This window comes from Centroberyx gerrardi, chromosome 3, assembly GCF_048128805.1.
Source record: "Centroberyx gerrardi isolate f3 chromosome 3, fCenGer3.hap1.cur.20231027, whole genome shotgun sequence".
NCBI classification, from domain to species: Eukaryota; Metazoa; Chordata; class Actinopteri; order Beryciformes; family Berycidae; genus Centroberyx; species Centroberyx gerrardi.
Window position 1 is genome coordinate 19,716,099 of NC_135999.1, and position 27,925 is coordinate 19,744,023.

At 41.3% G+C, this 27,925-nt stretch overlaps 1 protein-coding gene across 2 annotated transcripts; it reads right to left on the bottom strand.

Annotated features, from left to right (window-relative positions):
- Window positions 1-134: 134 nt before the first annotated feature.
- On the bottom strand, window positions 135-27,628 carry nt5c2b (5'-nucleotidase, cytosolic IIb). Of its 2 annotated transcripts, none has more exons than XM_078290705.1 (18): window positions 27,463-27,628; window positions 25,517-25,636; window positions 18,037-18,110; window positions 11,465-11,582; window positions 10,885-10,980; window positions 10,529-10,620; window positions 10,254-10,311; window positions 9,524-9,617; window positions 8,434-8,487; window positions 8,184-8,267; window positions 7,862-7,903; window positions 7,585-7,692; window positions 6,585-6,651; window positions 6,198-6,368; window positions 5,400-5,451; window positions 4,943-5,003; window positions 4,056-4,232; window positions 135-3,592 (listed from the first exon to the last, which is right to left on the bottom strand). In XM_078290705.1, exons 2-18 carry the CDS (start codon window positions 25,615-25,617, stop codon window positions 3,359-3,361), a joined length of 1,683 nt encoding a protein of 560 aa, XP_078146831.1. In that variant the 5' UTR covers window positions 25,618-25,636; window positions 27,463-27,628; the 3' UTR covers window positions 135-3,358. The 2 variants fall into 2 exon arrangements, with proteins under 2 accessions (XP_078146831.1, XP_078146835.1); XM_078290709.1 differs by lacking the exon at window positions 27,463-27,628 and adding an exon at window positions 9,741-9,788 and having other exon boundaries at window positions 25,517-25,617.
- Window positions 27,629-27,925: the final 297 nt, after the last annotated feature.

Below are 27,925 nucleotides of genomic sequence, written 5' to 3' on the forward strand. Positions count from 1 at the left end.
AGGACAATGGAAATATCAACCCCTAGCAGAAGTACCAAGTGCTTCTCACCCTTTGTCTTTGTGTTGGGTCAACATGACATGACATGCATCATTATGCAACAGCAAAATGTTATTAACAAGACACACACAGTAAATTATGAAAAATTAGCTTTATTGTACATTTTTTATGTAATTTCTCATTTACATTTTGTAATGTACAGTCTGTTGAATAATTCTGGAAACAAAAAACTATTCAAAAGAACATGAAGTGATATGCACAAAACAAAAGATTACTGTAATTAAAATAACTGAATGACAACGGTTTTGGCGGGTCTGGGCATCCTAAAAATGGATAAAAATCTTCTCAAGCATTGCAACCTGTTTGCCAGGTTTTAGTTAGCTGAGAGTCCGAGCTACAGACTCCTGTGATACTGTATAAAATAGTTTCTGAAATAACAACAAAAATGTTATTGGAGAAAAAGAAAAAAAAGGATATGGAAATGGAAAGGCCAATTTACAATACTGTAAACCAAGACCATTTAAAAACAACAGGTTAGAAAAAATAAAATAAAAATCCCACAGCGTTGATTACAAGTGCCATTTCTTATTTAAGGTACTCAACATGCTATTCACATTTCCCTTCATTGCATTTTCTCTCCAAGTCGTATGCAGGTTGCCATTTTTTTTGTTGTTGTTGTAGAAATTACAATGTCTACTGTCAAAAAGCATCTGCTAAAAAAGATGCAGTCTACATAGAAGTCTAACCAAAACTACCCTAACAACCTTGGCACAACGGATATGCTTGTATTAGTCAAACCGTAGAATTTCCACATGCATATGCACTGTACTGGACTGCTAAAAAAAAAAATTTAAATACAAAAATGAATGGCCAACTATTTATTATGAGCAATGCAGCTGCCTCATGTAGTAGCATATCCAGTTATTTTAGATTAAAAAAAAAAAAAAAAAAATCAAAACTAAGAATACAAATATTTCACGGAGTTATATAAAAAATTATACTGAACTGCTCTAATATATTTCTCTCTACTAGATTCTACTCATTAAATCATCACATAGAGTTGCAGTTAAACTTACACACAGACTCATTCAGCTCTTCTTCACTCCTTGTCAACCCAAACTAAAATTATGCAAATAGCAGACTGCATGTTCCTTCCCTTTCTTGGCCCAAATCAACAGGCCAATCAAACACCTACAAGACTAAATTACACCATGACAAGACTAAATACAAAGTGATGACAGTTAACTTATAGCATACACTGGATATTGAAAAAAAGGGAAAAAAAAAAAAAGTCAGAAGTCACCTACTCCACCTAAAGTTCCTGGCAGTTCCCTTGTCGTGCTTTACAACCTACTGCATACCATCGTTGAGGATATATTTCGACACGTGCGTCAAAAGCGCACATGTAGATGTGGCAAGGATATCTGGGTTATGTTTAATAAGCGTAAAGTGCCAGGATGTTTTGTGTGTTTTTGTTGACCTGTAAAGTTCAAAGCAATGTGAAGCCAAGGGTTCAAACTTGAAAAGTCATCATTCCAGTTTAGAACTAGTAAACGTAACAAAGCTAGAACCAACACTTTAATGGCACGGACTCGTCACAGTGTTTAGAAGTCCAAATACAGAATACTGTACACATTCCTCCAGTATCACAGCCTCTACTAATCCCCACAATCTCTGCCGACCCTCAGCCACTTCTCCCCCGCAGGACGAAGCCGACCTCCCTGGGTAGGCCCCTAAGCCAAGGAGATATGTTAAAAGTCGCATCCTTGTAGCCTGGTAGACCTAAACTCTATACATCCTAAAAAAGCCTCGACTATAATGTACAAGACCACACCACACAGGCCACCAATGATCAGTTTCCTCTTTGCATACCAAGGCCACTTGCTCCTATATTACACGCTCTTGCTTTAAAAGCACACACTTGACAAAATCACTTCACACATCTCGGGATCTTGGACGTGGCTTGAGCCGAACAGACCTGCCTAGAATATTCCAAAGATTTTCTGAATTAGTCAAATGCATACTCAAGTTTCAACTTTCCTACATAACCAAAATAACAAAAATGTGCTGCACATCGTTTGTTTCTATACCTTTTTGTACATAGCATTTGCACAGTAGGAGTCTCACCATGACAGTACAAGGCAGAAATTCACCTGATGGCTTGTGATGCTATTTACAGTAGCACTACTGTACTTCAAGGTTGTCATAGAGACTATCAGCATAGCATAGTTACTCTGTCCTCACTGTTGCTTGGTAACAATGCTCACATTTCAAAATGTCAGTTGAACAGCCACTCACACCACAGTATGTTTTTTTAACCAAACTTCATAGAAAATGTTTGTGGTATTGATCTGTCGAACGCTGACACAGTCATCCATAATCAGACTTGTGCTTTGTGTGTCCCACATGTACACAACTCCTGTGCTTCAGTTAGTACAATGGATCCTTAGCTTACAATCATTCAGGATGCTACTGTGCAAGTCTACTTTGGCAGAGAACAGACAGATATGACACAAACACACATCCTTACATACTTGCACAAGTTACAACAAAGTTATTCCTGTGTAACTTCTGTAACTTCTCAACCTCTATCAAAAAAACAGACAAAATGAAACAAAACAGATGAAAATTGGACCGTCGTTCCCACAAAAACACATTCTAATAGTTCACTATAATGCGCACGCTCTTTCAGTGCCATACCTGAAATGTGTTTCTCATTTCGATGGGATAACAGCAACAGTATAGTAATAATGTGCATACTGTTTTGGCAAGGCTAGTCTGTCATAAAATTAAACATTCAAACTACAGTATATTGGCCATCTACATGATGGTTTACAATGTAAATGTAACCACAACTATTTAGTCCACCACCAGTTTTTACAAAAGTCAGCATAAGAAAGGTAGTGAAAAATAGTGTCTAACATTTACTTGAGTGTGTATTCTGTCTGCCTGACGGGACAAACAATATATAAATCTAGAACAAAATTTTGCTTCACCCACTTTTCATAAGGTCCACTAATAGAACTATTTTCCCCACAAAAATCAATTAAAAAAAAAACAGTGATTTTCTTTTCAATATGAAACTAGGAAAGGTTGAGTTTAGAGGACCAAGCATGCATACAGTCTTCAGATAGTCATATGATCTCGCTAGCTCTTGGTCCTTTATGCTTCTCTTCAGAAATCTCCAGTATATGTCTGTTTGTGTGTGTATGTGTGTGTGTGTCTGTGTGTGTACAGACACACACAGACACACACACTGGAGACGGATGTCCTCCCTACCTCCTCTTGAGAGAGAACGCCACCTAACTTCACTGGGTAACCTAAGAAGGCAGGAACTGGAATATGGCTCTCCACCCCATTTTACTCTTCTTCCTCTTCCTCCTCGTCATCGTCCTCATCGTGGCAGTGAGTGATCTCCTGGGGAGTCTGGGGGAACAGGTTGGGAGGTTTGATCTCGCTGATGGAGCGCGTCAGCTGGTTGCGCTTGCACTCGAGGTCCTTGCAGTCGCTGCAGTGGGAGCGGTTGCGCGTGGCCAGTGGCGACTCTGCGTCTATGTCCACATGGGTGTGTTCCACCGTCGACTCGTGGGGCATCTGGGGAGAAGGAAGGAGAGGGTGAGAGGAGAAGACAGGAGGATGAGATAAGAGAGGGGGCAAGGCATTGAGAAGGGACCACCAAAAGAAATATCTGAGTGGTTCATGTTGATCAGCAAGTATTCCGGAGAGTCATTCCACTTTGATACTGGTATTGAATATTGGGCTGCCACTGGGCTAAAGTAGGATATTTGAGAATTTCTCCAATGCAAAATCCTTGCAAAAAATGTCAGAAATTACCGTTAGATGTCTCTAATAGAGAAAAAATATTTTATCAGAAATATTTTAGTCCAATGACCCTAGACTAACATCTAATGAACTTAGACTTTTGTTCAATCACCTTTGACAGCTAATTAACTTTATATTTATTATTAGCCAATATTTAAATATTTGAATCAGTAAAGCCAGTGAAGAAGTGAGTCTGAGAATCTCTGAGGGTGTGAGGGTCATTCAGCTCACTCACCAGTACATGTGCGGCTCTGAAGAGGTAGCTGAAGGGGTAGTAAAGCAGGTTGATGAAGGAGGCTGCATACAAGTCGGCATAACGCATCACTTGGGAGGCGAACAGGGTCTGTCTGGAGCCGCTGCGGAAAAGGCTACCCATCATACCGTAGCACATGTCCATGTCATGCGTCACTTTCTGAAGGGGAAAAGGGAGCAGAGAAAACTCTGTGGTTAGACTGCCGAGTGGATTTGATGAAGATATTTGGTCTATTGAACTCCAACTAAGCTGAGGCATAACTTGACCAAGATGTAGGATTTAATTTTACTAGAAAGGCCAAGCAGCCGTCAGTTGATGGCTGTTTTGAATTTTAGAATTGAAACATCTCACTTTTTTAAGTGCTCCTCCATGACTTTTCCTTCCTCTGTACAAACCAGTGTTTCAAAATCATGCCAAAAACAGTAGTTATAATTATATTTATCTCCCTATCAACTGATATTTACTGATTGATTTTTGAAATATTTTTACTAACCTCAACCATAATATAATATAGCTGCTGGGGTTTGATATGGTTGTTGATTAATACCAATACTGAGATTTCTGGCTTTCAAAAACTCACTTTCCAGCCCATACACTGTTTTGGAAATGATCATTCAATACAATATGACTTTCAAGAATTGGATGGGTTTTCTGAATACAGTTGGTGGATCTTTGGATTATTGTCAATGATTAGACTAGAATTTATCTGGGGCAAAGGATATCAGCTGTACCAAACAAACATAAAAGAGGGAGTTGGAACACCAAGATAGGAGATAACCAGGCCAACATGAAACTGGGAGTTTTAAAAACTCGTGGACAAGTCCCCTGTTAGGCGGTTGCCATAGAAACAGAGGTGTTTAAGGCTGTACCTTGACTCTTCTCTGGATAGCGCTGATGTCTGGTCTCTCATTGCTACTGCTGTCCAGATGCCTAGGGAAGGGAAGGGCACGGGGAAAGACGATGAGAACAAGAGAGGGTGGGGGAGAAGAGATATTTACATCAGTGTGCTGAAAGTTAACGTGTCAAGGAGCGTCAGAGGTGGTGCGACAGGGAGCTGTGCCAGGCTATAAATAAGCCTCTGTGAACCCAGTTATCAGGCTGCCTGCGAGAGCCAACCCTTTAGACTTTACCCCGCTGCCCCTGTTGTTCTCTCTCAAACACACAAACACACACACACACACATGCAAACAAATAGAGGGCCAGATGCTGATATTGCAGAGAGCAAAGGGCAGGAGGATTGGAGTAAGGGGAGGTTATGGGGAGAGAGGTGGGATATGGTAAAGGGAAAAAAATTAAATAAAAGAGGCTAAAGGTTATGGTACTTACTTGTACAACTCTGCTAAGAAAATGTCCAGACCCTGCAGTTCCTCGAATAACGCTGGAAAAGAGGAGAACAAGGTGAGTCTCCTTCTCCCCACCCATGTGCATGACATGACAAGGTTTACAATTTACAGTACAGATACAGTTTTATGGCATTGAGCATGTGTCTGATTGCACTGGCATGTGCCTGTGTGTATGAATATGCTTTATGATTTTGTGTGTGTGTGTGTGTGGATGTGCATGTACAGTACTGTGCAAAAGTCACATGTAAAAAAAACATCTGTAAAATGAAGATGCTTTCAAAAATAATGAAATGAAGAGTTTCTAAATATAAAAAAATGTACTATAAAGAGCAGTCACACTAATGCAGAAAACAAATAAACATCTAAGACAAAATTTATATTAAAAAATCTAGGGTGCCTAAGACTTTTGCACAGTACTGTACATACAGTATACACACACACACACATACACACACACAAGAGTTTTGACTTTGCAACTACCACTTACTGTATATGATCTTTAAATTTACTAATGTACTTAAGTTGCATGTTTTTTCTGGAACTTGCTGGTTTGATATTGTTGCTGCTTTTCTAGGTCAGCTCTCTTTTGAAAAAGATTTTTTCAATCTCAGTGGGATAAATACCTGGATAAATAAAGGCTAAATAAATACAAAAGTGCATGAGTGAATGTGACTGTACGTGTGAATGTGTGGACATTTCTGAAAGCAGCTATGTGTGAAAGCGTGTTTATCTCCATGTGGTGTGTGTGTGTGTGTGTGTGTTTTTCTGTATCCAGCCTCACAGCTCTTGTCGGTCCAGACGTGCAGCTCCTGGGCCAGCTCAGGTATAACCAGGAAGGTCCTCCAGCCTTGCCGTTTCTTGGACTTGAGGATGTCTCCGAAGATATGGTCCCCGATGTAGACTATGTCTTTACCCTTGGCCCCCAGCAAGTCGCACACTATGTCTGAAGAACCTGAGGGACAATGAGATACAGGACAACACATAGGCACAGGTGGTCCATATAGGCTGCGGATGTGTGTGTGATTAAGTGTGTGTGAATACAAGTGTGTGTTTATTGGTTTGTCTAATAGTAAGTAATAGATACAATCTTATTAATCCCAACAATTGTAGACAACTGAATGCTAATGAATGAATGAATGAAGGAGAATAAATGAGGCATCAGTCTTACCTCCAGAGTAGACTATGCCATGCTGCAGAGGTCCTGTGTAGGTTCCTATCTTTAGACGCCCTGTTGTCTGAAAGGGAGAGAAAATGCATGGTATGGGTATGGGGAGCGGCCTTGGCACAATAAGAAAGGTAAAGCACTAGCAGGGCCAGAAAAAATACAGACATATTTCCTCATAGAGATCACATTTTAAGAAACTTTTAGCCTAGGAATAAACTTGGTCTCATCTGACAAATGGTTCTGTTCTGCACTCACCACCTGCATAAATGACAATCTTTTACTTAAAGGAGGATACCAGTGTCATGTCAATGCAATGCATGCCATGTGTAACTGGTTTGACACTTAATGGTGTCAAACCTAGCTTAAAATTGCTGACAAGGATGCCCCAGATAACAAGACATGGGTGTGACACTAAAGTTTGTAATGTTTTTGAGGGATTATTTCCTGGCAGAGGCTTTCATTTCTCCCTGTGGGTCGCAGATGATTGACAGTAAGTAGAGCGTAACATAATGCATGCACTGCTATGAAAACACTCAACCCAATGAAATAACAACAAAACAGAAACTAAACCAAAATCAAGGCTTCATATTTACTGTGATGGATTATTTTCAAGTCTGTGGAAGTTGATTTTCATACTGAACAAAAATGAATGGCAGATAAACTTCTTCTGAAGGGAGGAAAACAAGCCCTGATATCTCTAACTAGGCTGAGTGTGTGCAGACAACAAGGAATAATGCTAAGGAGAGGGGCAACATAGACAAAAATGTTAATCCTTTGATGTTCAAGAACATTATCCGTTGTGTATATAGTGTTAAATATACAGTCCCTACTCTCACTCATGGTTTATAGTACTTTAAGGAGGCCCTCTGGTTCTTGGCTACAGTGTACGGGCTATCTGTGTCAGTGTCTGTCTGAGTATCGGTAACTCTTCAGTACATGGTGTATTTTTCCTGGTGTAATCTTTCCCGTCAGTGTCAGAGCTGCGTGTTGTGTTTCTGCTCACCGTGTCGACTTGTCTGAGCACCGTACCCTCACCAAAGAACAGAGGCTTCCTGGCATCCACTAGGATCAGGTCAAAGTAGGACTTCCACGGCCGGTGGGGCGTGCCATGCTGCAGTGGGTACACACACACACACGCACACGCACACACACACACACACACAAAAAAACAGGGACACGCACCGACGCACACACGCACATGAAAATATGTCTTTGCGCTTTCAACTGCATATTCAACACATCTCAAGTATAAGCAAACAGGGCAAAAGGGTGTGTCTTACCTTTGGGCCATGGGGGAAGTCAAACAGGTAGGTCATGATTTTCTGCAAGAAAATAACACATAGACAGGCTGACAGTTATTCAAATCACTTTGAATGAAACGCCACTGTGTTTTGAGCTAATACAGCTGTCATTGCTGCCAGAGTCTAGTGCAATTTGTAAGTAATGGATCTGCAGCTGCTTCCCAGGACATTACTCAAGAGATGTTTAGTTTATCCGTCATCATCCATCTTAGGAGATCCAAACCACTGCGATTTTAAAATGACCTAATTATTTTTTGCCCCAAATAGTGAAGCCTCTCAATAGCAGCATGTATATACTCACATCAGTGTATTTGTAGTCACTGTTGGTAGCCAAGAAAACCTTAGCTACTTCATTCATTCGGCTGAGGAGAAGAGGTAGCTTTCCCTGCATGGAGGAAAAAGAGAGCAAAAGCATCACATTCTGAGGTTTGAAGCATCCTTACAGATCAGCCCATTCAGAGAGAGTAAATCATGTGTGTGTGTGTGTGTGTGTGTTCTCCACCAAAGTACACCTGTAATGTCCCGATTGATTGTAAGATTGAAGTACTTACATCTCTCACTACGTACTTCTCCAGGTTCTCAACAGTCTTCTCCTTCAGAGTGCCCTGCAACGCGAGATGTAAAAGTCAGATTAAAAACTGAAAATCTAGACTCAAATGAATCACATCAGCATCCATACAAATGATTCCATTCTGTGGCAGTTCAGTAACAATCATCAATCTGTGATGTTCAGCGCATTGCAGTGTTTATTTTATGATGAAGTGTTGCAATTTACTTTTTTGGTGTAGCCACCTTCCATCAACCTGCCTTATCTACTTCTACTTCACTTAGTGATTTCCTACATTTTCCATTTTTCAACCCCCAGAAAGCTGGTGTGAACTTGTTGCATTTAACTGTGGGTTATACATGTAGGTGGAGAGAGCAATAGCAATTGTTTTTCCAGTCAACAAAAAGTAAGAGTTACAGCCCTTACTCATAACGCAACATGTCTTGTAGTTGCATTGCATTCTCGTCTATTGAGGCTGTTGTTTGTGCAGAAATTAGTATCTCTATCTCTATCTCTTCTATGATGGATTTCTCCATGTATGGTTGTTGCTGAAAAATCGTGAGTCTAGAAAGAAGCTCTTGCTCTTTGATTCTGAGGGACTGACAACAAAACCTGACATTTGCCATTGATGTTTTAGATGGCTGAAAAAAAAATCTAGTAACAAACTGCATTGTAGCTGCACTGGAAATATCTCAACATCATATCACGTTGTCTATAATTGGCCAGCTATCCGCGGGAAGAAAAATACACCACCAAACAACAAAATGGACCAAGAAAATGCAAGGTACATTGCCAAAAGCCGTGTTTTAGGGTGGATTTTTCCTTTAAGCAAGGAACTTACCCCTAAATCCTCCAGCGGACATTGTTCAGCAGTCAAAATTAAGAAGACTGTGATTGTACTGGGAAGACTGAGGTTGTACTGGGTAGCTCCCATGCATGAATATGTATAGTTGTATGTATGTGAAGCAATGTGTTGCAGAAAAAGAGCATGCATGCTCAATAAAACATCCCTTGATAAATAAACACCTGGGACAATAAGTCAGTTTAACTACTGGCAAAACAGAGGTTAAATCAAAGAAATCAAAGGTGTCAACCTTGAAGTGGACCCAGTCGACAGCGTCCCGGACGTCCTGGAACATGCTCTTAAAGGACATGAAGAGGTCGCCATCCTTGAAGCCAGTTTCACAGCTGGGGGAGAGGAGGAGAGACACACACACGTACACAGCCGTCGGACAGGCCACATCTTTACAGAACGTTAACCATTTTCAAAACATGACATTTTGTTTTTTGTTTGCTTTTAAATGGGATAGCCTTCCCTTGTTGGAGGGGTCCCCAGCCAAACAGGAAAGCATTCTCCCCCTAAAAGACCAACAACCAGGTTTCAGAGGACACAGGGACATGCAACCATTCCAGATTACATTATCAACAAATTGAACAGGCTATTATATCTCCTTAGAGTAATATTTAACACATTAGGTCATAAAGAGTATATTAACATTTCATTCTCTGTGAATAGTTAGTAAATATTGATTTTTATTCCTATCACATTCAGATAAGAATCCATGCGTTCTTAAAATTAGTAGTACAAGAGATGAATTAATCATCTTTATAGCAAAAGAAAAGTAGGAGGGTTCTTCGATAGAACTACCATTTGCTTTCCTTTTTAGGATAATTGGCTAAGCTTATTAGTTGAGACAGCTGGACCCTCCCATGCTGTAGGGCTTGCTCTTGACCCTGTTTGGCTTGAAACTGTCTTGTCATTGTGTCACCATGCCGTGTCCAGAAATATGTTTCTCGACAGTAGTGTAACTAGCAATTCCTTACCTTGCATATCTGTCACAGTTGGAGAAGAAATCCACTAGGCAGGCAAAGAGGTAGGTCTCTATGGAGAGAGCAGAAAATACAAGAAGCTTGAAGTAGCATCATCAACCTTTTCTTTTCTTGCTTTTTTGCATGTAGGGAGAAGCAGGGAGGGATATCTGCCTGAACCTTCCCTGAATGTAATTATTCTGTGTTTAATCAGGATAAAAGCCTACTTAATTGATTTAATTACTCTTTAGGGGTCCCGCCCTGTTCCTCTCTCTGTTCAGTGACATTACCTGGCAGGTTGAAGAGAGTGTTGAGGATATAAAAGCGCTCTGTATCGTCTCGCTGGATGAACTTGTTTGGGTACAGCTCACGTATCTCAGGGCTGGGAAGAGAGAAAACAAAACATCAGATGATCTACAGAAGGTGTTGGCACATGATAATGCTTTAGGTACCATAAGTGACAGGAGAAAATCTTCATTATCTTTCTTATGCTTATGCTTATCATTCATGTTATGCTCATACATGATATGTTGAAAATGTGCATAACATATATAGTCACAAAATAACAAATTCTAACATTACGTAAAGTGACATATTATCGGCAGAGATCCACACATTACAGGGGGAGAATGTTGGGATTCCTCACCCTCGGAGGAAGTTGAATCCATGGACACACACCAGGATGTTGCCATAGGCATCAACCTTCAACAGGTTTCCATACATGGTATCAAACACAAGGCCCCTGAAAGTAGGAGGAAAATCACAACACTACTTCAACAAATTTAAAGCATCAATAAACAAACTCGGCTAACTTTTATCTATTCTATGGAGCTTGACTCTAATGTTATCTCTAATATTATCATGATAGACTAAGAAGTAATTTCCCACCAAAAAAATTCCAAGTGGAACTGAAATTTGTGCTAAGAGTGGGTGATGACTTTTTTCCCCTAATCCTTTGCGCCTGTTAAATACCTTAGTCATATCCACTGAGGGCTGAAAGGTTAAGGGGTTAAAATGATAAGAGATGAGGCAATAGGAACAGTTGGCCCTCCAACTGAATAGTTCTGCTCTGTTCTTTGGTTAGTAAACTGCCAAAAATGCAATTCCTGCACTCACACTTGCTGCAGCGCTGAGTGCTATACTTGCTAAGAGACCCTCACTATCATCATCATCATCATCATCATCCTCATCATCATGGCCCTAAGGTGGTGTGTGATTGGTCTGACCTGGTGGGGAAGGATGGGTCGTAGACAAAGCTGAGCAGCTCCTGGGGGTAACCGATGGAAACCAGGCGTTCCACTGTAAGCTCAAAGCCAAGTGACTCATACTCTGGTGACTTGTACACTGGAATGCACACACACACACACACACACACACACACACACCCACAAACTTAGCTTTGCAATATTTTGCCAATTGCGCCATAGGGTTGCACAATATAGGATCATCTCATACAATTACCTGTGATAACAAAGATGGTCATTATGTGAAGTGGTGGAGACATGGCACTAACTTTTGACTTGGTGATAGTGGTTTTAATATCCTATCTATATCCTATGTCTATCTTATAGGGCTTGAAAGTCATGTGGTCTGTCACAAATTTTGTCCATTCATTTGTAGCATGTTTTCAAAATAGCTGGGTTCTATATGGGTCCAATCATTCAATCGGTCCTCGAATGTACCTGGCAACACAAATGGCTAAACTAAGTTCACCTGCGTTTTGAAAAAGTAAAAAAAGACTGTGTATGTAACAGCCTTAGCCTGGAAATGGAGTACAAGTTGCATAACTTTGTGCCACAGCGCGGTTAGGTGTCTATGAACAAACTCTTCAGGCTTATCAGGTCAGGATAAAAATAATGTAATATGTTAAACAAAACATTGCACCATTGCTGTCACTATTGACAGTAATGCCTGTGGTTTCTTCCAGCTTCAACAGTGACAACAATGGTACAATGCATTGTTAAAGTTATGAAATTATTTTTGTCCTGACTTGATAAGCCTGGAGAGTTTGTTCATTATCCAGAATCTACATAGCATCTAATATAGCATCACATGCTATATTACTCTACATGTACAGATTTCTAATGATTTTTGCCTTTGCTAACACTTTTTCATCATCCTCAAAGTAGGACAACAGGGATGCTAGTGAACATACAATTGGCTTCAAATCAGTCACTATGTGCAAGCGACAAGCAGGGCACAGATCTCTGATTGTGTAGCCTAATTGATCAGGAGCTAGCTAGGCTTATGGGTATTGCACTAGTTGTGAAGGAAATGTTACCCGAAGGTGAAAACCTCAGGTGAAAGGTGAAACATTATCTCTCAATACAGAGGTTGATACATTCATAATCAATGACAATTACAGTCACACGGTGAAACGGAAGATAATTAGGCTGCTTTATAGCGTTAGGCAATTATCACTAATTTAATTGGGCAGCTGGCTAACATGAGAAAAAACTCTTCTGAAACCAGTACCATGTGACATTGCAGATCTAAAATTCACATACACACTATTATATACAGGATACAATGAGCCCACTTGAGCACCTTGGCCTATGGGTGAAACAAAGTTTTGTTAGAGGTGACCTACAGACAGTGGAGCTTACGCTCATTAACAGTTACACAACATGTACATGTGACTTTTTCAAGGCTACCTCGCCCACTTGAGACACTGTAATGGTGTCTCAATATTTTGATAACACCATGCTCTCACCCACATGTACACTCACACACACCCATCGCCCTCCTCTCTCCTCAGTATCAACAAGGGCCTGAATGTTCTGTGAGCAAATCCACAAAGAAACAGGATCAGGCGTGAAAAAGAGAGACATCACTCGACTTCCAGCAGCAGCTTTAATGAGCCCTGCTGAGACCGATGACATTTCATAAACAAAGAGCCAGCACCCTGTCACTGCCGTAGCCAGATATTTCACCCAAGGCCAAACCAAAACTAAGGGAGGGGTGGGCTCTGAAAATAAAATTAAAGATTGATGCAAAGTTCAGAAAGGCTGGCAGGGGATTAAAATGCTATCTGACACTGGGAAAAGAATATGTCAGATGTTATTAATACAAAATGAAGAATGTGCTGGTGTTGTTGCCTGTTTTCTACAGTCATAGTGGGGTAGTGGGAGGCCCCTGGAGGGGAAGAAATATTGGCTGATGATGCTGAGATGGAGGACGGTTGGTGGGGGAACAGCACTGTAGGACAAATAGGGAAACATCTGTGTCCTACTCTGTTGGAGTGGTGCAAAATGTGTGAGTGTGTACTTGTGTCTAATGCTAGGGTTATATATAGGAGCATAATGAGTATGTACTGGCCTACATGAAATTCTTGGGTTCACATTGTGCATAGTCCTGTGCAAGATAGGCCTAGTAGGCTTGATGTTTATACCTCCCCTATACTGTAAGCCTCTAAGCCTGAGCATGTTTCTGCGTAATATTCAAGTCCCTCTTGCAGTTCAACCCCCCCCCACGGTCTCCCAGCAAACTAACAGAGGGTTTGGGCACTGTGCCCAGAGCAGTAGCATGCACCAACCAGATTCCTCCATGTACATATCCTTCCCTCCTCCTCCTCCTCTTGTCCTATTCCTCTCTAAGCTCCAAGCCACTACAAAGAAACCTATTTTGAGAGCAGTTCCCCCTCTGTCACCCTTCCTATCATCACTCTCTCTTTCTTTCTTTAGTTCGCTGGGAAGCTCTCTTCACGTACTGACACATATTGACCTTGGGACAGCTTAGGCCTGCCCCACCACACACAGAGAGACACACACACACACAAACTCAGGTTATCTAGGATATATAAAAAACTGTGCCAGGCTAGTCACTCACTGTCAGACAGTTTGTTCTACAGGAGGATATTGTCATTAGTGATCCAGGATTTACTAACTACAGTACAGTTAAGACACTAACCATTTAATTATACTACATCTACTTAACTGGGGCTGAAATCAACACAACACACTGTGCTGAATCCAACAGAACAACACTGAACATAGTGGCAAACATTTTTACCCATTTTTCATCAGGGTGACTTTAGCAAAACTTGTTTGACCTTACTTCTAAACCACTTGAAAACCAAACCCCACAAAAAACATTTCCAGTTACTGATATGCTTTTCTTTTCACAAGTAATTCTAGACACATCTCACTATTTCAGGTGCTTTATTTGACTCATAGAGCAATACTCTGTGGAATGATTTCTAGATTTCTGCCTTTTCGGAAAGCCAGACTGGAGGCCACCCACATTGAGAGTAACAAATGTCATTAAAGGTACCCAGGCAAAAACCATCAACACATTTTAGAGAAAACTCATCTACCCGATGTTTGTGTGTAGACCGGAAGATGTGTCACGGTTGCTTGGCAATGTCCTTGCCTCTCCTGGCTCTATGTTTTATAGGGGCCCTTGCTCCCATACCATAAGCCCCTTCTCCTATTTCTCACCCTCACGCTGTCAGCATGTATCTGTACACACACACTCAGACACACACACAGACGCGCACACACTGACACCTCCTTGGGGCTGAAGGAGCAGCCACTCAAGCATCAAGGATCTGTTACCTCCTATCTCTGACGAGTTTGTTGCCAGATAATTATACTCCCACAAGTCCAATTACTTGTGGGCGTGTGGTGGGTGGACGTTTCCGGGTCCAGACTTTACAGCCCAGGTCACCTTAGTCGCAAATGTAATGCATACCCTTCGAACACAAGGTAAAACAACTTGCCTCCCTCTACTGATAGACCACTAAATCTAATTCAGATGACGTGTCCCACATCCTTATCTGAACCATGTCACTTAGCAATCTCTATTAGGAGCCAACACCTTAACCATCTTAATTTATTTGTAGCTGCTAATATGAAAATATAGGCCTTTGTCACAGATTTGCACAAATCTATCAAGCATATTGTGGAAAGTTAGCAAAAAATAAAAAACTTGAGCATAGCCTGGGGGACCTACATTCTAGCCAAAAGTCTGGTAGGAAACTAGGGCAAAACTGTGTGTATCTCTCAATGCAATCTGGAACTAAATGTGTGTTTGAGCAACAGTCTCTGCAGGCTATTAAGTGTTCCCTTTCAGAGCACAAAGAACAGATGAGGCAATATCTTCTCACTATAATGTTTATTTCGTTTTATTACAATATGTAAAATGTGTGTGTGTGTGTGTGTGTGTGTGTGTGTGTGTGTGTGTGTAATTGTTGTAAAGCTGTCAGCAATAGGGACAGAGAGTTGAGGAGCCTAACCTTTGACCTAGATATGTTTAGATGTCTGGGCCATGCTCTACCCACTGAGATACACATTGAGCTATCACTAATTATGGTGGTTAGCCCAGCCATATCAGGCCTGAGACAATTGCTGTGCTTTCTATCCAACATTATAATCATACCAGGAATGAACAGTAACCAAATGGCAGTGAAAAATCTGAATGGTGTTTTACACTGCGGCATTGAACTTATCTGCACTAACCTGAATTTTACATTTGTATCAGCACAGGGTTCCTAGACATCTTCCATTTCAAAATTCAACACTTTTTCTAGATCTTATTTTTCTTTTTTTGCTGATTTCAAAATTTAAGGTTGGATGCTAAAGTTTGTTCTTCACAGCAACATCACAGTATGCCAAGTGACAGTGGGTGCAACATTACATGAACTGGGTAGTCATGTGCATCGAGACTGAACAATACTTTTTTTCATAATCTTCTAGACTGTAGAATACAAAACTTTTCAAGAACTGGAATCATCAAATTATTTTTCTGTACCTTTCCAGAACTGTATAGGAATCCTGTCAACATTTAAAAGTGAAATAAGATTAAATGCTTAAATGAAAACTCACCTAAAAAAATCCCCAAAACCCCTTAACACCTATTTAAATAACTTTGCACATTTTCACTACCTAGAACACCCACCTAGGCCTCAAACTAACTATAGGAGCAGGGTGAAGTGTCGTGGTTAAGCAGTGGCCATTCTGTGAAACTACTCGCTCCCTGGGGATGATGAAGTGGTGTGCTTCTGTGGTCAAAATCCGAACGTAGTGCAAAGATACATGATAGCCACGCTTCTTGCAAACATTAACACTTGGTTATGAGCGCCCATAAAGAGAGTCATGTCAACAGCTGAGCGTCCGTAAAATCTCCTGCGCTCTGAATAGGGATAGGGGTGGAAGGCCAGAGAGGGACTACGAGTGATCCCCTTTCTCGAGGGAGTCATCAGTCCTGAACCCGACAAACAAACATGACCTGCTTCTCAAAGTCAGGGAAGCTATATTTATAGAGATGATGACCATTAACTGGAGCTGAGTCACAGCAGCACGTACTGTACACAGACATATAGGAGGGAGATAACAAACTGACAGGATCGTTTTTAGTCCATTGTTGGTCAATGTGAAAGAGACTATCTCCATGCTATGAACTTTTGGCTCTTGGAAGCTATGTTTACAATTTTTGGCTGGACCGCAACAGCGGGGCCAGCCCTATAAACGCGAATGTCTGTCACTCACTCACTGACTGACTGAGTGACTGACTGACTGACTAAGTGATGAAGTTACACCATTGGTCGGCCGTGGCACGTGGCACATCATAGGATCACAGAGCCAGAAATTTAAGTTTCGTTTTCTCCGCCATCTTGTTTCTCCGCTGAGATCGGGAGCCCGTTTCTCCCACACAGTAAGCAGGCTGACCAATATCATGCATGTAAGCTGAAGCTAACTGAAGCTAAAGTAGAATCTATACAATTATATCATATCGCCGTTTATTTCGATGCATATGCGCGAGCTCAGTCCACCTGACAGCCCTCTGTTCTGTCGGTGGAGAGAGAGACACAGACAAGCATGGAGGTTTCGGCGTGCCGAGGGCTTACTGCCGACGCTTCCCGGAGTTTCCCGGGGGCACGTTCCGGCCAGTGCCGATAGCTGGGTGCCGTTTGTTCCCGGTGATCCGGCTGAGATTTCGGTGGGGGTCCCGACGCCGATGCGTCACTGGGTGTCCGGCGAACGGCATTTTCAGCACCGATGGGTACCAGAGCGACTGGCGCTTGGATCGGGAGGATCAATGCGGGCCGTGGGCGCGGTGGAGATAGGAGACGGGACGCGCTGGAACGGAGATCAGTATGGATGTATGGACTATTATTCTGTATTAACAGTCTACAGCGGAGTTAGTTACACCATTGGTCGGCAGTGGCATGTGGCACACCCATACACGGTCCAGCCATATACTAGGTTTTGACCTAGTCTTGTTTGGTTGAGGTTGCCAAACTACTGGAAGGTCCAGCAAGTGTTTTAAAGTAATGTGCGGTGTGCTAAATGTGTCACTGGCACCAACCCAAATAACATTTTGTGGACAACAAGCTGCAGTTTTGGCGAGAACTTAGCGTAGCCAAATACAGAGTTGAGAAGAAAGCGGACGTAGATTCTAAAAATCTACAACATAAATGTTAAGTCAAAGGGGCTCCAGCAACTAGGTTTTGCTTTTCAAATTCCAAAGATGACAAATTAGTGACTAAATACTACCACAAAACCTAAATTTACCCTGCCATTCAAAGAATGTGTTCCTCTCATTCTGATCAATGGATCTTTTTTTGTCTTGCCATTTCGAGAAGCTCCCATGGATACACAAACATCTCTAACCCCCCTTGTCAGTCTGGATTTCTCAAGTGATACATGAGCTCTTTTGGACTAGTGTGCATTATTAACGGGATGGAGAATCCATGTAGGCAGAGGAGTTGCTATGCAAACCAGAGCTGACTTGGCCTGATTTGAAAATCTAAAAGTGACAACGGTGCTGGGTAGTTGGGGTTATATATTCCACTTACCTGCTAGAGTGTAATCCATATCAAAGCCAAAGCACTTAATCTTCTCCATGGCCAAGCTTCTGTTGACAAACACTCTAGAGAAACCAGAGAGAGATAAAGAATACTGTCAATGACAAGTTAGGGTAAATATTCTTGTCGCAATCCACTATCTTCAACAACAACAAGATCAGCATTTATTTTGACAGACCCTGAACATAGTTATTTGAGCTGTTTTCATTAGCAGAATGGGCCTATTACCCTGATTGTGAAAGTGTAATGTGCACACCATTAGGCTACATGATCTTCATGGCTGATATGGGATCTCAGCAAAATGTTGCTCTAATCAACAAGTGAACTGCCCACACTTCAAGAAGATGCACACTGAGTTCAAATGATCTAAAAGATACAAACTTCTTCTTCCCTTGCAATTTTGCTCAACCTCCTGCAAAGGTTTCTGCCTCTGAGGTTGGGCAACACATTTTAAGGTTACAATAGGGTTGGGCAATATGATGATCTTAGGTCACTGGATAAAATGTTGTCACAATTTGTGTTCACTGGGAGATTGTGTACCTCATGATATATTATAGTAGCCTACAAGCCATGTTTAATTTCCATTCATAACTTTGGTTATAGCTGTGTATATTCACCGATGTCCCAAGTCACTGCGTAACTTTCCTGCTGTGAAAACTTAAAATTGTGTCATTCAATATCTTGGTTGAGTGCATGCTGCCTTGGAGCGCTGTTGGAAATATAATCACAAGTTGAGCCCACATGAACAACCCAACATTTTCTATGGTACCCTAGTTGCTGAGATGTGACGTTTAGGCGGCGGAGAACATGGAAGTCATGTCAACAGTGATGTATTATACTATTATATTATCGTCTGGCATCCTTTGTGGTATGTTTCTATTTTCACTCTTTGTTTCATTCTTTGTTTAACTTTTAGTTATACCGCATTTTTGTCTTTAATAATTTAATGAAGTAATCAATTACATGATGCACATTTTCTCATCTTCAAGTTGTTTTGCGCTGCTTGATTTCTAAACTAAAACAGCAGCCATCCAAAAAAAAAAAAAAAAAGTACTTACAGGGTCCAGTTTGTAATCAACTCCAATCAAAAGCACAACAACCAAAAGCATTTAACTATAAGTATGACAAGTCGTATCTTCAATTTCTGAACTCGGAAGAGGTACAGTAGCTTACGAGGCAGCGTCAGACACTGCTGGCCAAATAATTTCAGAGAAACACTCCATGTGAAAAGAAAAGCAAACACTGGCAAAAGGTAACAGAATGTTTTACCAAGCTAAGGCTAGCTCATATCAAAATCAAGCTGAATGCCCATGAAATGCCCAGCCGTAAACATTTTTCTAAAACCGTTATTCAGGCCAATTTAAAGTAATACTACAACATTTTGCCATGACGAGCCATTTAAGGTCTATTCATACTTCAGAACCCTTATTGAGTCTTACCATTCCTTTCATTTGTAACTGGAAACTGTGCAGTGCTTGTTTACTTTTTGATTTTTTAAAAACATTTTTTTTCCTAAATTAAATGAAATGTTTCAATTACTGATAAGCCAATATGTTATGTTTATTCACTGTAGAAACTAAAATCGGAATTTATGATTACACAATTAATTGTGCAGCCCTAGAGTGAAGTGAAGGAAAGGTTATGACGGAAACAATCATTTGATTCATTCAAATACAGACCTTCTGTATTGTGGTTGGTATGCTTGCATGCTTACACAACTCTACAGCAAGGCAGAGTGCTTACATAGCCCTATGGCTCCAAGACTGAATTTGACAATCCTCCAGGAAACAGCTCAACTGTCCTGACTCATAAATCAGTCAGGAGGCTATAGGGGACCAGTGTGGCCGGAGAGGTAGCCAATGTTTACATAGCCTGCCTGACACTGACGATCCACACATCTCCTGGGAGCGGATGGCACTCTGCTTTAGCAAAGCCACATACTGCTAGCTTAACTTTTACTTCTAGCATAGACCTACTTATCTTTCATATCTGTGTTTGAGCAGTAGGCTGTGTAACTGTGTCTCCAGTCTCCAGATATTTCCACACAAGTCAATATTTAGTTATGCTAGCATTAAGACACAGATCAGCTAACCCCTATCAAAAAGGAAACCAAAAATGCCACATTGAAAAAAACAAGGTTACATCACCCTTAACTAGCACAATAATCTGATACACAAGTTTAGCTGCCAAGAATCAATCTGTCTCAAATACCTATAAAACTGATTCTAGAGGACAAACTGATCTCGACAATCAGCGTAACAATGACCTTTTCCTGTTCACCAAACCATAAATCAATTCTGAAATACCTTGCTGCAGATCCATAGTGAACAAGTTCCCATTTAGACTGTTGTCCAGTGGAGGACTGGCGATGCATTCTGAGCGCGATTAAACCTAGGATTGACTCGCCGTTGGCCTGACCTGCTCCGGTAACGCACGGCAGCTCTGGCCCAAAAACAATGCCCCCCCTCTCTCTTTGCTTCCTTGCCATTCAAAAATTTTCTGACTTGTTGCAAAAATGATTGTGGCCATTCCGCGTCATTCTCTGTTGTTGTCTGTTGTCAGTCAGGGTTGTTGTTGTTGTGTAGGGTGATGTTTGCGGGCCCTCAAAGACATCCAGAACAATCACAAGTCAGGTACAATCAAGCAAGTCCCAGTCCCGAGCTACAGATGCTTACATTACCAAGGCTTGGTTCAGTATAGAAGCCTATCTTTGAGAAGAAAATTACTCCTCCACCTTAAACGAATCTCACAGTGGCCACATATTTTAACATTTTATCTTTATTATACATGTATTAGGTGTATGGATTAGACTAAAATATAAATCATTAGCTTGTCTAAGGCAGGGCTAATCCTGACTGATCAAAACTATTTTATTCTCAGCACTGGGAGAGCATAAGCCTTGTACAATGGGGCATTTCAATCTAAAATCACTGTTGTATGTTAAAGTGCAAAGGCCCTTTTCCTTTCACGTTTGACCCTTTGTTCTGTGCCTGTAGGAGCTGTAGTACAGGAGAGCCATAAATGTTACTTAAGTAAACTCATGTCTCTCCTCACCCGTATTGACAAAGAGGGTGGGGGGTGGCTTGAATGAGATAGTCAGCCTCGACTTTGGTCTTGCTGACAACAGTACTGCCTCAAATAGCCCACATGGGCCAGACCACACCTACAAGAGAATCCCTTAACAACTCAGTCCAACTGAGCGCAGCTGTGCAACAATCTGGCAGATTTTTTCCACTAGCCTCTAATCTCATGGAAACAGTTCATTCTGCCCCCTGTGATACAAGGTTTATCTGGGCTGGGCAGAGCCATGGACCTCTCGCTATGTGATAAATGGTCCTGACTGTAAGGATGGACTGTTTCAGTCAAGGAATGTGTCTTTCTCCATGAGATAAAATGCTAGCCTGGTAAGACCATCCTGATCACGTGACCTCACATTCTGTTTCGCTCCACGGATCAGTCTGGACTTCTGGCCGCCCACATCGATTTCAGTGGGCGGGAGTACTTGCCTTGACAGACAAACTCCTTCAGCCAATCAGCGAATCCAAATTCAAATCCAGTCGGAAGAACGGCGAAAACGTCTTTTCTGCCGAGAAACTCTGCTAGTGCATACTCCCTGATTGGCCCGGTTACATTGTAATTTCAGGAAATCGATGTGGGCGGCTAGAAGTCCAGACTGATCCGTGGAGCGAAACAGAATGTGATGTCACGTGATCAGGATGGTCTTACCAGGCTAATAAAATGCCCTCTTAAATTTAAAATGAGATTAACCAGATCAAACCTTGGTAAAACAGGTCTTTTAAATTAATTAGATAGAACTATTGTCAAACAAATACAGTGTTTGAGAAAGCTCAACACCATCTTTGTGTGTGTGTGTGTGTGTGTGTGAGGGGGTTATGGACTGTGTCACAGATTCCTCAGCACAGGGGACAAAGTCAACACATGAGTGACAGTTTTAGAGCTGCTGTTAACATGGCAAGTTGCGTAATAGTTAAGCAATATCACACGAGAGGGAGTGCTGTTGTACTGTATATCAGCACGGCTGTGATTCGGTCGTAGGGTAAGGCCGAAGATAATCACAGCCGATTCGGTCGTAGGCACGAGGCCGCAGGCCGAGTGCCGAAGATAATCACAGCCGTGCTGATATACAGTACAACAGCACAACCTCGAGTGTGATATTGCTTTTATACAACAGTTGTATAAACAAAGCTATTCATCAAGTAATGGTAATTTGAGACAACAGATGATTTTTGTCTGTTATTTGTCTCCGCCAACAAAAACTGGCTTCCACTACCAAGTGTTGCCAAGCAACAGGTAAACTGTTTCCCGACTGCAGGCTAGCTAGCTAGCTACTTTTAGGTTAGCACAGACGATTTCAGCTTACTTTCTTCCCAACCTTCCGCCTCGGCCGACTGTTCATAATTAAGGTCAAATGTATCCATATCGCTGTCGCTACCCTAGGTGCGACTTGAAGTTAGAGTTTTGTGTGGACGTGTACTGAGAATATCTGGTAAGCATTTGTTTGTTGCACAATACTGTATTGTCTGCTAGAAGTGCTAACCAGCTGGTTAGCTAGCCAGCTACTCGGCTAACGTCAGGGCCCAGTTGTTCAAAAAGTGTAATCTGGATCAGAATGATCCGGATTTGGAAATCCCATGTTTTGCTATCCAGGATCAGGTAATCCATCTTACTTTTGTGCCGGTTTTTCAAAGCAACATTGGATTGGATCACCCTGATCCAGATACAAACTTTTCAAGATTACCAAATCCGGATTACCAGTGCTCTAAATAGGACTACATATCACAATGTAGGCTATTAGCTATGTAAAGAACAACAGCTAGAATAGCCAGCATGGGGTCACCTTAAGTGTTGTTATTTGAAGAGACAGAAAACAGCACAATAAAACAATACAAACATCCCCTTCCATTTTCAATTTCTTTTAAACAGTCAGACCTCTCATCTGACCCACAACAAATAAATAAAAACAAATAAATATACATTATTCACAAATACATTGTGGATATTTTGAACATGAGTTTTAAATCATAAAAAGGCTAAATGTCCAATAGTTAACAAAATAAAGAACGTTCAGAGTTCTTCTTCATTTGTGGAGAGACCAGCTTTTTGAAGCCCTGCTTTTAGGAGGCAGATCTCAAGTCTGGCTTTGGTTTGCTGTAGTTGGTGTGGAGTGATTTGTTCCTCTGCCAGACGAATCTGTACTTCTGCTCTTTCAGTTTCTCGTTTAAGAAGTGACTTATAGGCATCATCATTTTTTATTTTTTTTACTGTACTGAAAGGCTTAATAGGTAGCCTAATGTCTACTTTATCTACTTTATCACTGTAACGGTTAAACAAATCAAGTGCAAAATATAAATAAATGTATATATACTACATGATACAAATGTTGTATTATTTGACCAATTTTAAAGTTTTGTTACATTTTGTTCCTGAAATCCACCCTTCTGCTGGGATCAGGATAATCCAGATTTTTTGGATCAAAGGTATCCCAATCCTACTAAAAAGTTTTGAACAACACATACTGAAGGTTTGATCCAGATCAAAACCAAGATTGGATTACGTGATCTAATCCGATTTCAGAATCCTTTTTTTCTTTTGAACAACCCATTTTCAAGATTTGATCCAATCCGATAGCCGAAATCCGATCAGATTACTTCTGAACAACTGGGCCCAGATGACGTTGTCGTGATCCGCTTTTTTCTCCTCACAAGAAGCGCTCCAGGCAGAGCTTTCTCTACACAAAAAAACACTATGTGTGAACGCAGCCTAATCAAGGTTACATTAGAACACCTGTGAAGCAGAGTGATACATACAGTACAGCGTCCCAGTGCTGTTATACTGTATATCAGCACTCATGGAATGCCTCTTGTCCAATCAAATTGCTCGACCGGAACTAACTGTTGTATAATATGGAATAACAGCAATTCTCAGTGGACATACATCTCTTTAGTCGAGTTAAACATTGCACAACAACACACCATTTACCACACTCACATGGACTACATCCCTCCCTCCATCAGCCATTTAGCCAGCATGACCACAGGGCTTTTCCTATCATTAGATAAATGCATAACGGGGACTTTCTATTTTAAGGCTCTCTCATTTTGCCAGTTAATAAAGCACGTTGCTGTCAAAACAGTGTAACCTCTTTCACATGTGGAGAGCCGCATTTTGCCTTTAAGCAAATTACCTGCTGAATGTATTGAATTTGGCTTGAGAGAGTAGACCTCACACACACTCACTCCTAGGACCACAATGACGTTTTGCCATGTGACACTGAACAGGAAGTGTGCATATCAGATGCAAAACCATGACTAACACAGGATGTGTGTGAAATCTAAGCCAGACAGAATTGCTTTATCTTATAATTCAAATTCCAAAGCCTAAGTGACATGGCCTGCTGAATGTTTCCTAATACTTGGTAAGGGGAAAATTGAAATGAAAGGCAACAATAAAATGAGTCTTCTCCAGGTGTTTGAGGGGATGAAAGAGGTGAAAACCTCCTTTCCACTGCGCTTATGAACTTCCCGTAAGAGCGCAATGACGGTTAGATCTAGTGATTGGGGAGGCCACGGAAGACATGTGACTTGATCCTGGTGTTCATGAAACCACTCTTGAATTCAATTAGCAGTGTGGATCATCTTGAAATGGTTAGGGTATTTCATAAGGAAAATGGCCTCGTATTCCTTGGTTGTTATATGACTATGTAGAGTATTCATTACACCTAATGACTCCCATGAGATAGCTGCCCATACCATTACAGATCCACCACCATGTTGAACAGTTAGCAAAGGATATTGTTGGTTGTAGGTATGCTTTGGCCTTCTCCAAACGTAAAGCTGCCATAGCAAATAGGGTGAAAGACGACTCATCAGATCATATTACGTGTTTTCCATCGCTCAGGGGTCCAGGTTTTGTTCTCCTTACACCAGGTGTTGATTCAATTATGGGGTAAATTTTGAGGCTGTAGTTTTGTGGTGTTTAGCAACTATTCTGTTCAGAGTCTGTCTACCCCCTGTCAGTGAGCCGTGACTTGCGACCATTGTTCTCCTTGCTGATGCAGTTTGATTTTTGAGACTGTCCTCCTAGTCACATTAAATAATTTTGCAGTTTTTATGACTGATAGCATGCAAGTTGTACACTGATTATTTGGCCACCTTGGACTCTTGTTAGTTTCTTCATGTTGCTTTGAAACTCACAAATGAAAGTAGCGATTGTCAGACCTTTTGTAAAGCTGACCCATTCTGCTTTGATTGATTTTACTAAATCAATCTGATAACATGATTTAGTTACTTCAAAGTCTAATTCCTTTTTAATGAGGTGTTTCTGATATTGTGTCCATTCCCTGTAGTTATATGTATCCCATATATGTATCCCATCTGGCTGTAGCCACAGGTGATCAGGAATGTGCCCTTTGTACCAATCCTGCCCCGGGAACCCCATACTTGTTTCTTACCTGTGGTAAGGCTCTCTCCTGTACTTCTTCATTGCCAGGCCATCCATGTTAGCGGGCAAGTCTGCATAGTTCTGCAGTCTGTCACTCCATGAAGTGGTCATCTTTAAAACCTCTCAAAGTCTGGAAGGGAGGGAAGCAACACATATGCATATGTCTCAGTTTGAAAATGACAGGCCACACTCACAAAAGCATCCCAATACTAGCTAAGTTAAACACAATACTTTTACTTAACAAGTCATTGATTTTCAGTGTTTCCTAAAACACAAATACAATAGTACCAAAAACAAACAAACAAAAAAAGAGTATGGTAGTGATGAACAGTAACAGCTAGTTACTGTTTAAATATTTTAAGATTTTGAGAAGCTACACTTAGTTTTCACTTTCACTGTTTAGCCTGGCACGCACACACACACACACACACACACACACACACACACACATCAAGAGGCATGCACTGCTGGGGGGGGGGGCTGAAGAGGTCAGCACAGGACACAGGGAGGGATCAAACCACTGAGATGTTAGTCTATTTAATGAATAGTGTTACGCTGGTATGACCTGGCACAAAAAAAAAATCAACAGCCCCTCTCACTCACTAGGCAAAGTCCAAGGACAAAGCCACAAGCTAGACTGAATCAAGTGCTCATAAGGAGATTTAAAATGGGGTCATACTGGGATATTTACAAAAAGAACAGATAAAAGGGGACTTTTCTCATTTGGTTAATGCATCAGATTGTGTCCTATGTAGCCCACATACAGCCAAGCTTAAACAAAGGCCAGAGAAGAAAAAAACTCAATGCACTGCAGGCACATCTGTTCACCATGAATCTAGGGACAGATTCATAAATTTCTGCCTGAATGGAATGTAAACCTAGTCTTGGCCTCCTCTTGTTAATGGCCAGTGTGTTTTTTTTCTCCCATGCTGACACATTTTATCACTTTCGTACTATCACTGGAGAGGCTGGGCTGCAGGAAGGAAAGGCAGAGGTCAGCTTTCTTTTTCTCAGTGCTGTCACAAATGCAAACAAGACACATCTTGGGGTAGGAGAGATTTGTCAATAGCGCTGCAGAAACGCTATCTACGAGTATGGAAGCAATGCTATCGACATTGATAAGATAGAGAAAGCTATCGAAAAGCTTCAAAATGTGTTCTTACAATGTGATCTAAATTTTTCTATTAGTTTATGAGCATTTATACTGAAGAGACAGCACAGTTGCCACTCAGAAAGGGCACTTCTATGAGCATTAAACTGAGATGTGGGCCTATCTAGTTTCAATGATTCCACTGCATGTTTGTGTATTCCGTTTTTCCACGTAATTCCTCAATATGACACCTAGGCCCATAGTGTATATTGGGTCCAGTGGGGTCTGAAGGCAGTTCTGGCTGGGACAGACTCAGAGCTACAGCAAACCTGCACTGCAGTGGCAAACACAGGAAACTGAAAAGGCAAGATATAACTTGTAACAGGCTACGTTGCCCCAGGTCGGGGTTAGAGGAGTGTAGGAGGAGGTAACAGTTATCGCAACAATACTACAACAGATTTTCACCCGTTTTAGATATGTCATTGATATATAGCCATTATCTCTGACTACATAAACAAGGAGGAGTATTCAACCAAACCTATCGTCAACACTGATAAAGGCAGAATTAGCCTAAGCTGCTGTTAAAAGTGTCTTTACTAGCTAACAGCAAACGAAGAAACCTTGCTAGCTGGCTACCAAACAACGTCCCGTTATTATTTGTTGAACTGTGAAAGCTAGCTAACATTCTTCTGCTCAAATAACCTTTTGCTCTGCTCTCGTTTCCTCACATTTACTGGAAGGACAACCAAAAGTGATCCAGCCCAGCTAACGTGTTTGATGTGTTAGCTGGCTCTGATGCGACAACAAAAGCGAAATTCTCTGGCAGATTTCATTACGTTAGCTGTAGCGAACATTACTGTACTCACCTCTGATTTCCTCAATAAAACAACTGCACCGTCTGATAATCTGAGCATGCGCCTCATGCACTGTAAAAGTGGGACAAAATCGCAAAAGTTAATGTTCTCGCAAAAAGTAGCACTTGATACCGTTGTGTCTGCACAGTGATTGTGAAGCCAGACAGCGATGACTCTTTTCCTGCTCTGTCTCTCTGCTGTTTCTCCAGTGCCAGTTGTTGTTATGAGACAGTTCAGTGGGCGGTGTTTCTTCCTGTCTATCAAAAGGGGGCGGGACTATCTGTCATCGTTGCACAGCTGTTATCAAATGAGCCTTGGATGCGCCGCTCTATCGTAGAGGAGTCAAGATATTCACCGGTCCTAAACATGTTTTTTTCACCCATTATCACTGCTATAGCTGGCTACATCAAGACACCAAGACAACAATGCATCCATTATGTTGTCCCACCAGGCACAGTAGGCCTGTATAGCCACG

Coding starts and splice junctions, on each gene's coding strand:
- nt5c2b (XM_078290709.1), bottom strand. CDS start 25,617: ATGACCACTTCATGGAGTGACAGACTGCAGAACTATGCAGACTTGCCC. Junction 8,488..9,523: donor TCGACTGGGTCCACTTCAAG/GTTGACACCTTT, acceptor CTCGCGTTGCAG/GGCACTCTGAAGGAGAAGAC. Junction 7,693..7,861: donor ACTTCCCCCATGGCCCAAAG/GTAAGACACACC, acceptor TACCCACTGCAG/CATGGCACGCCCCACCGGCC.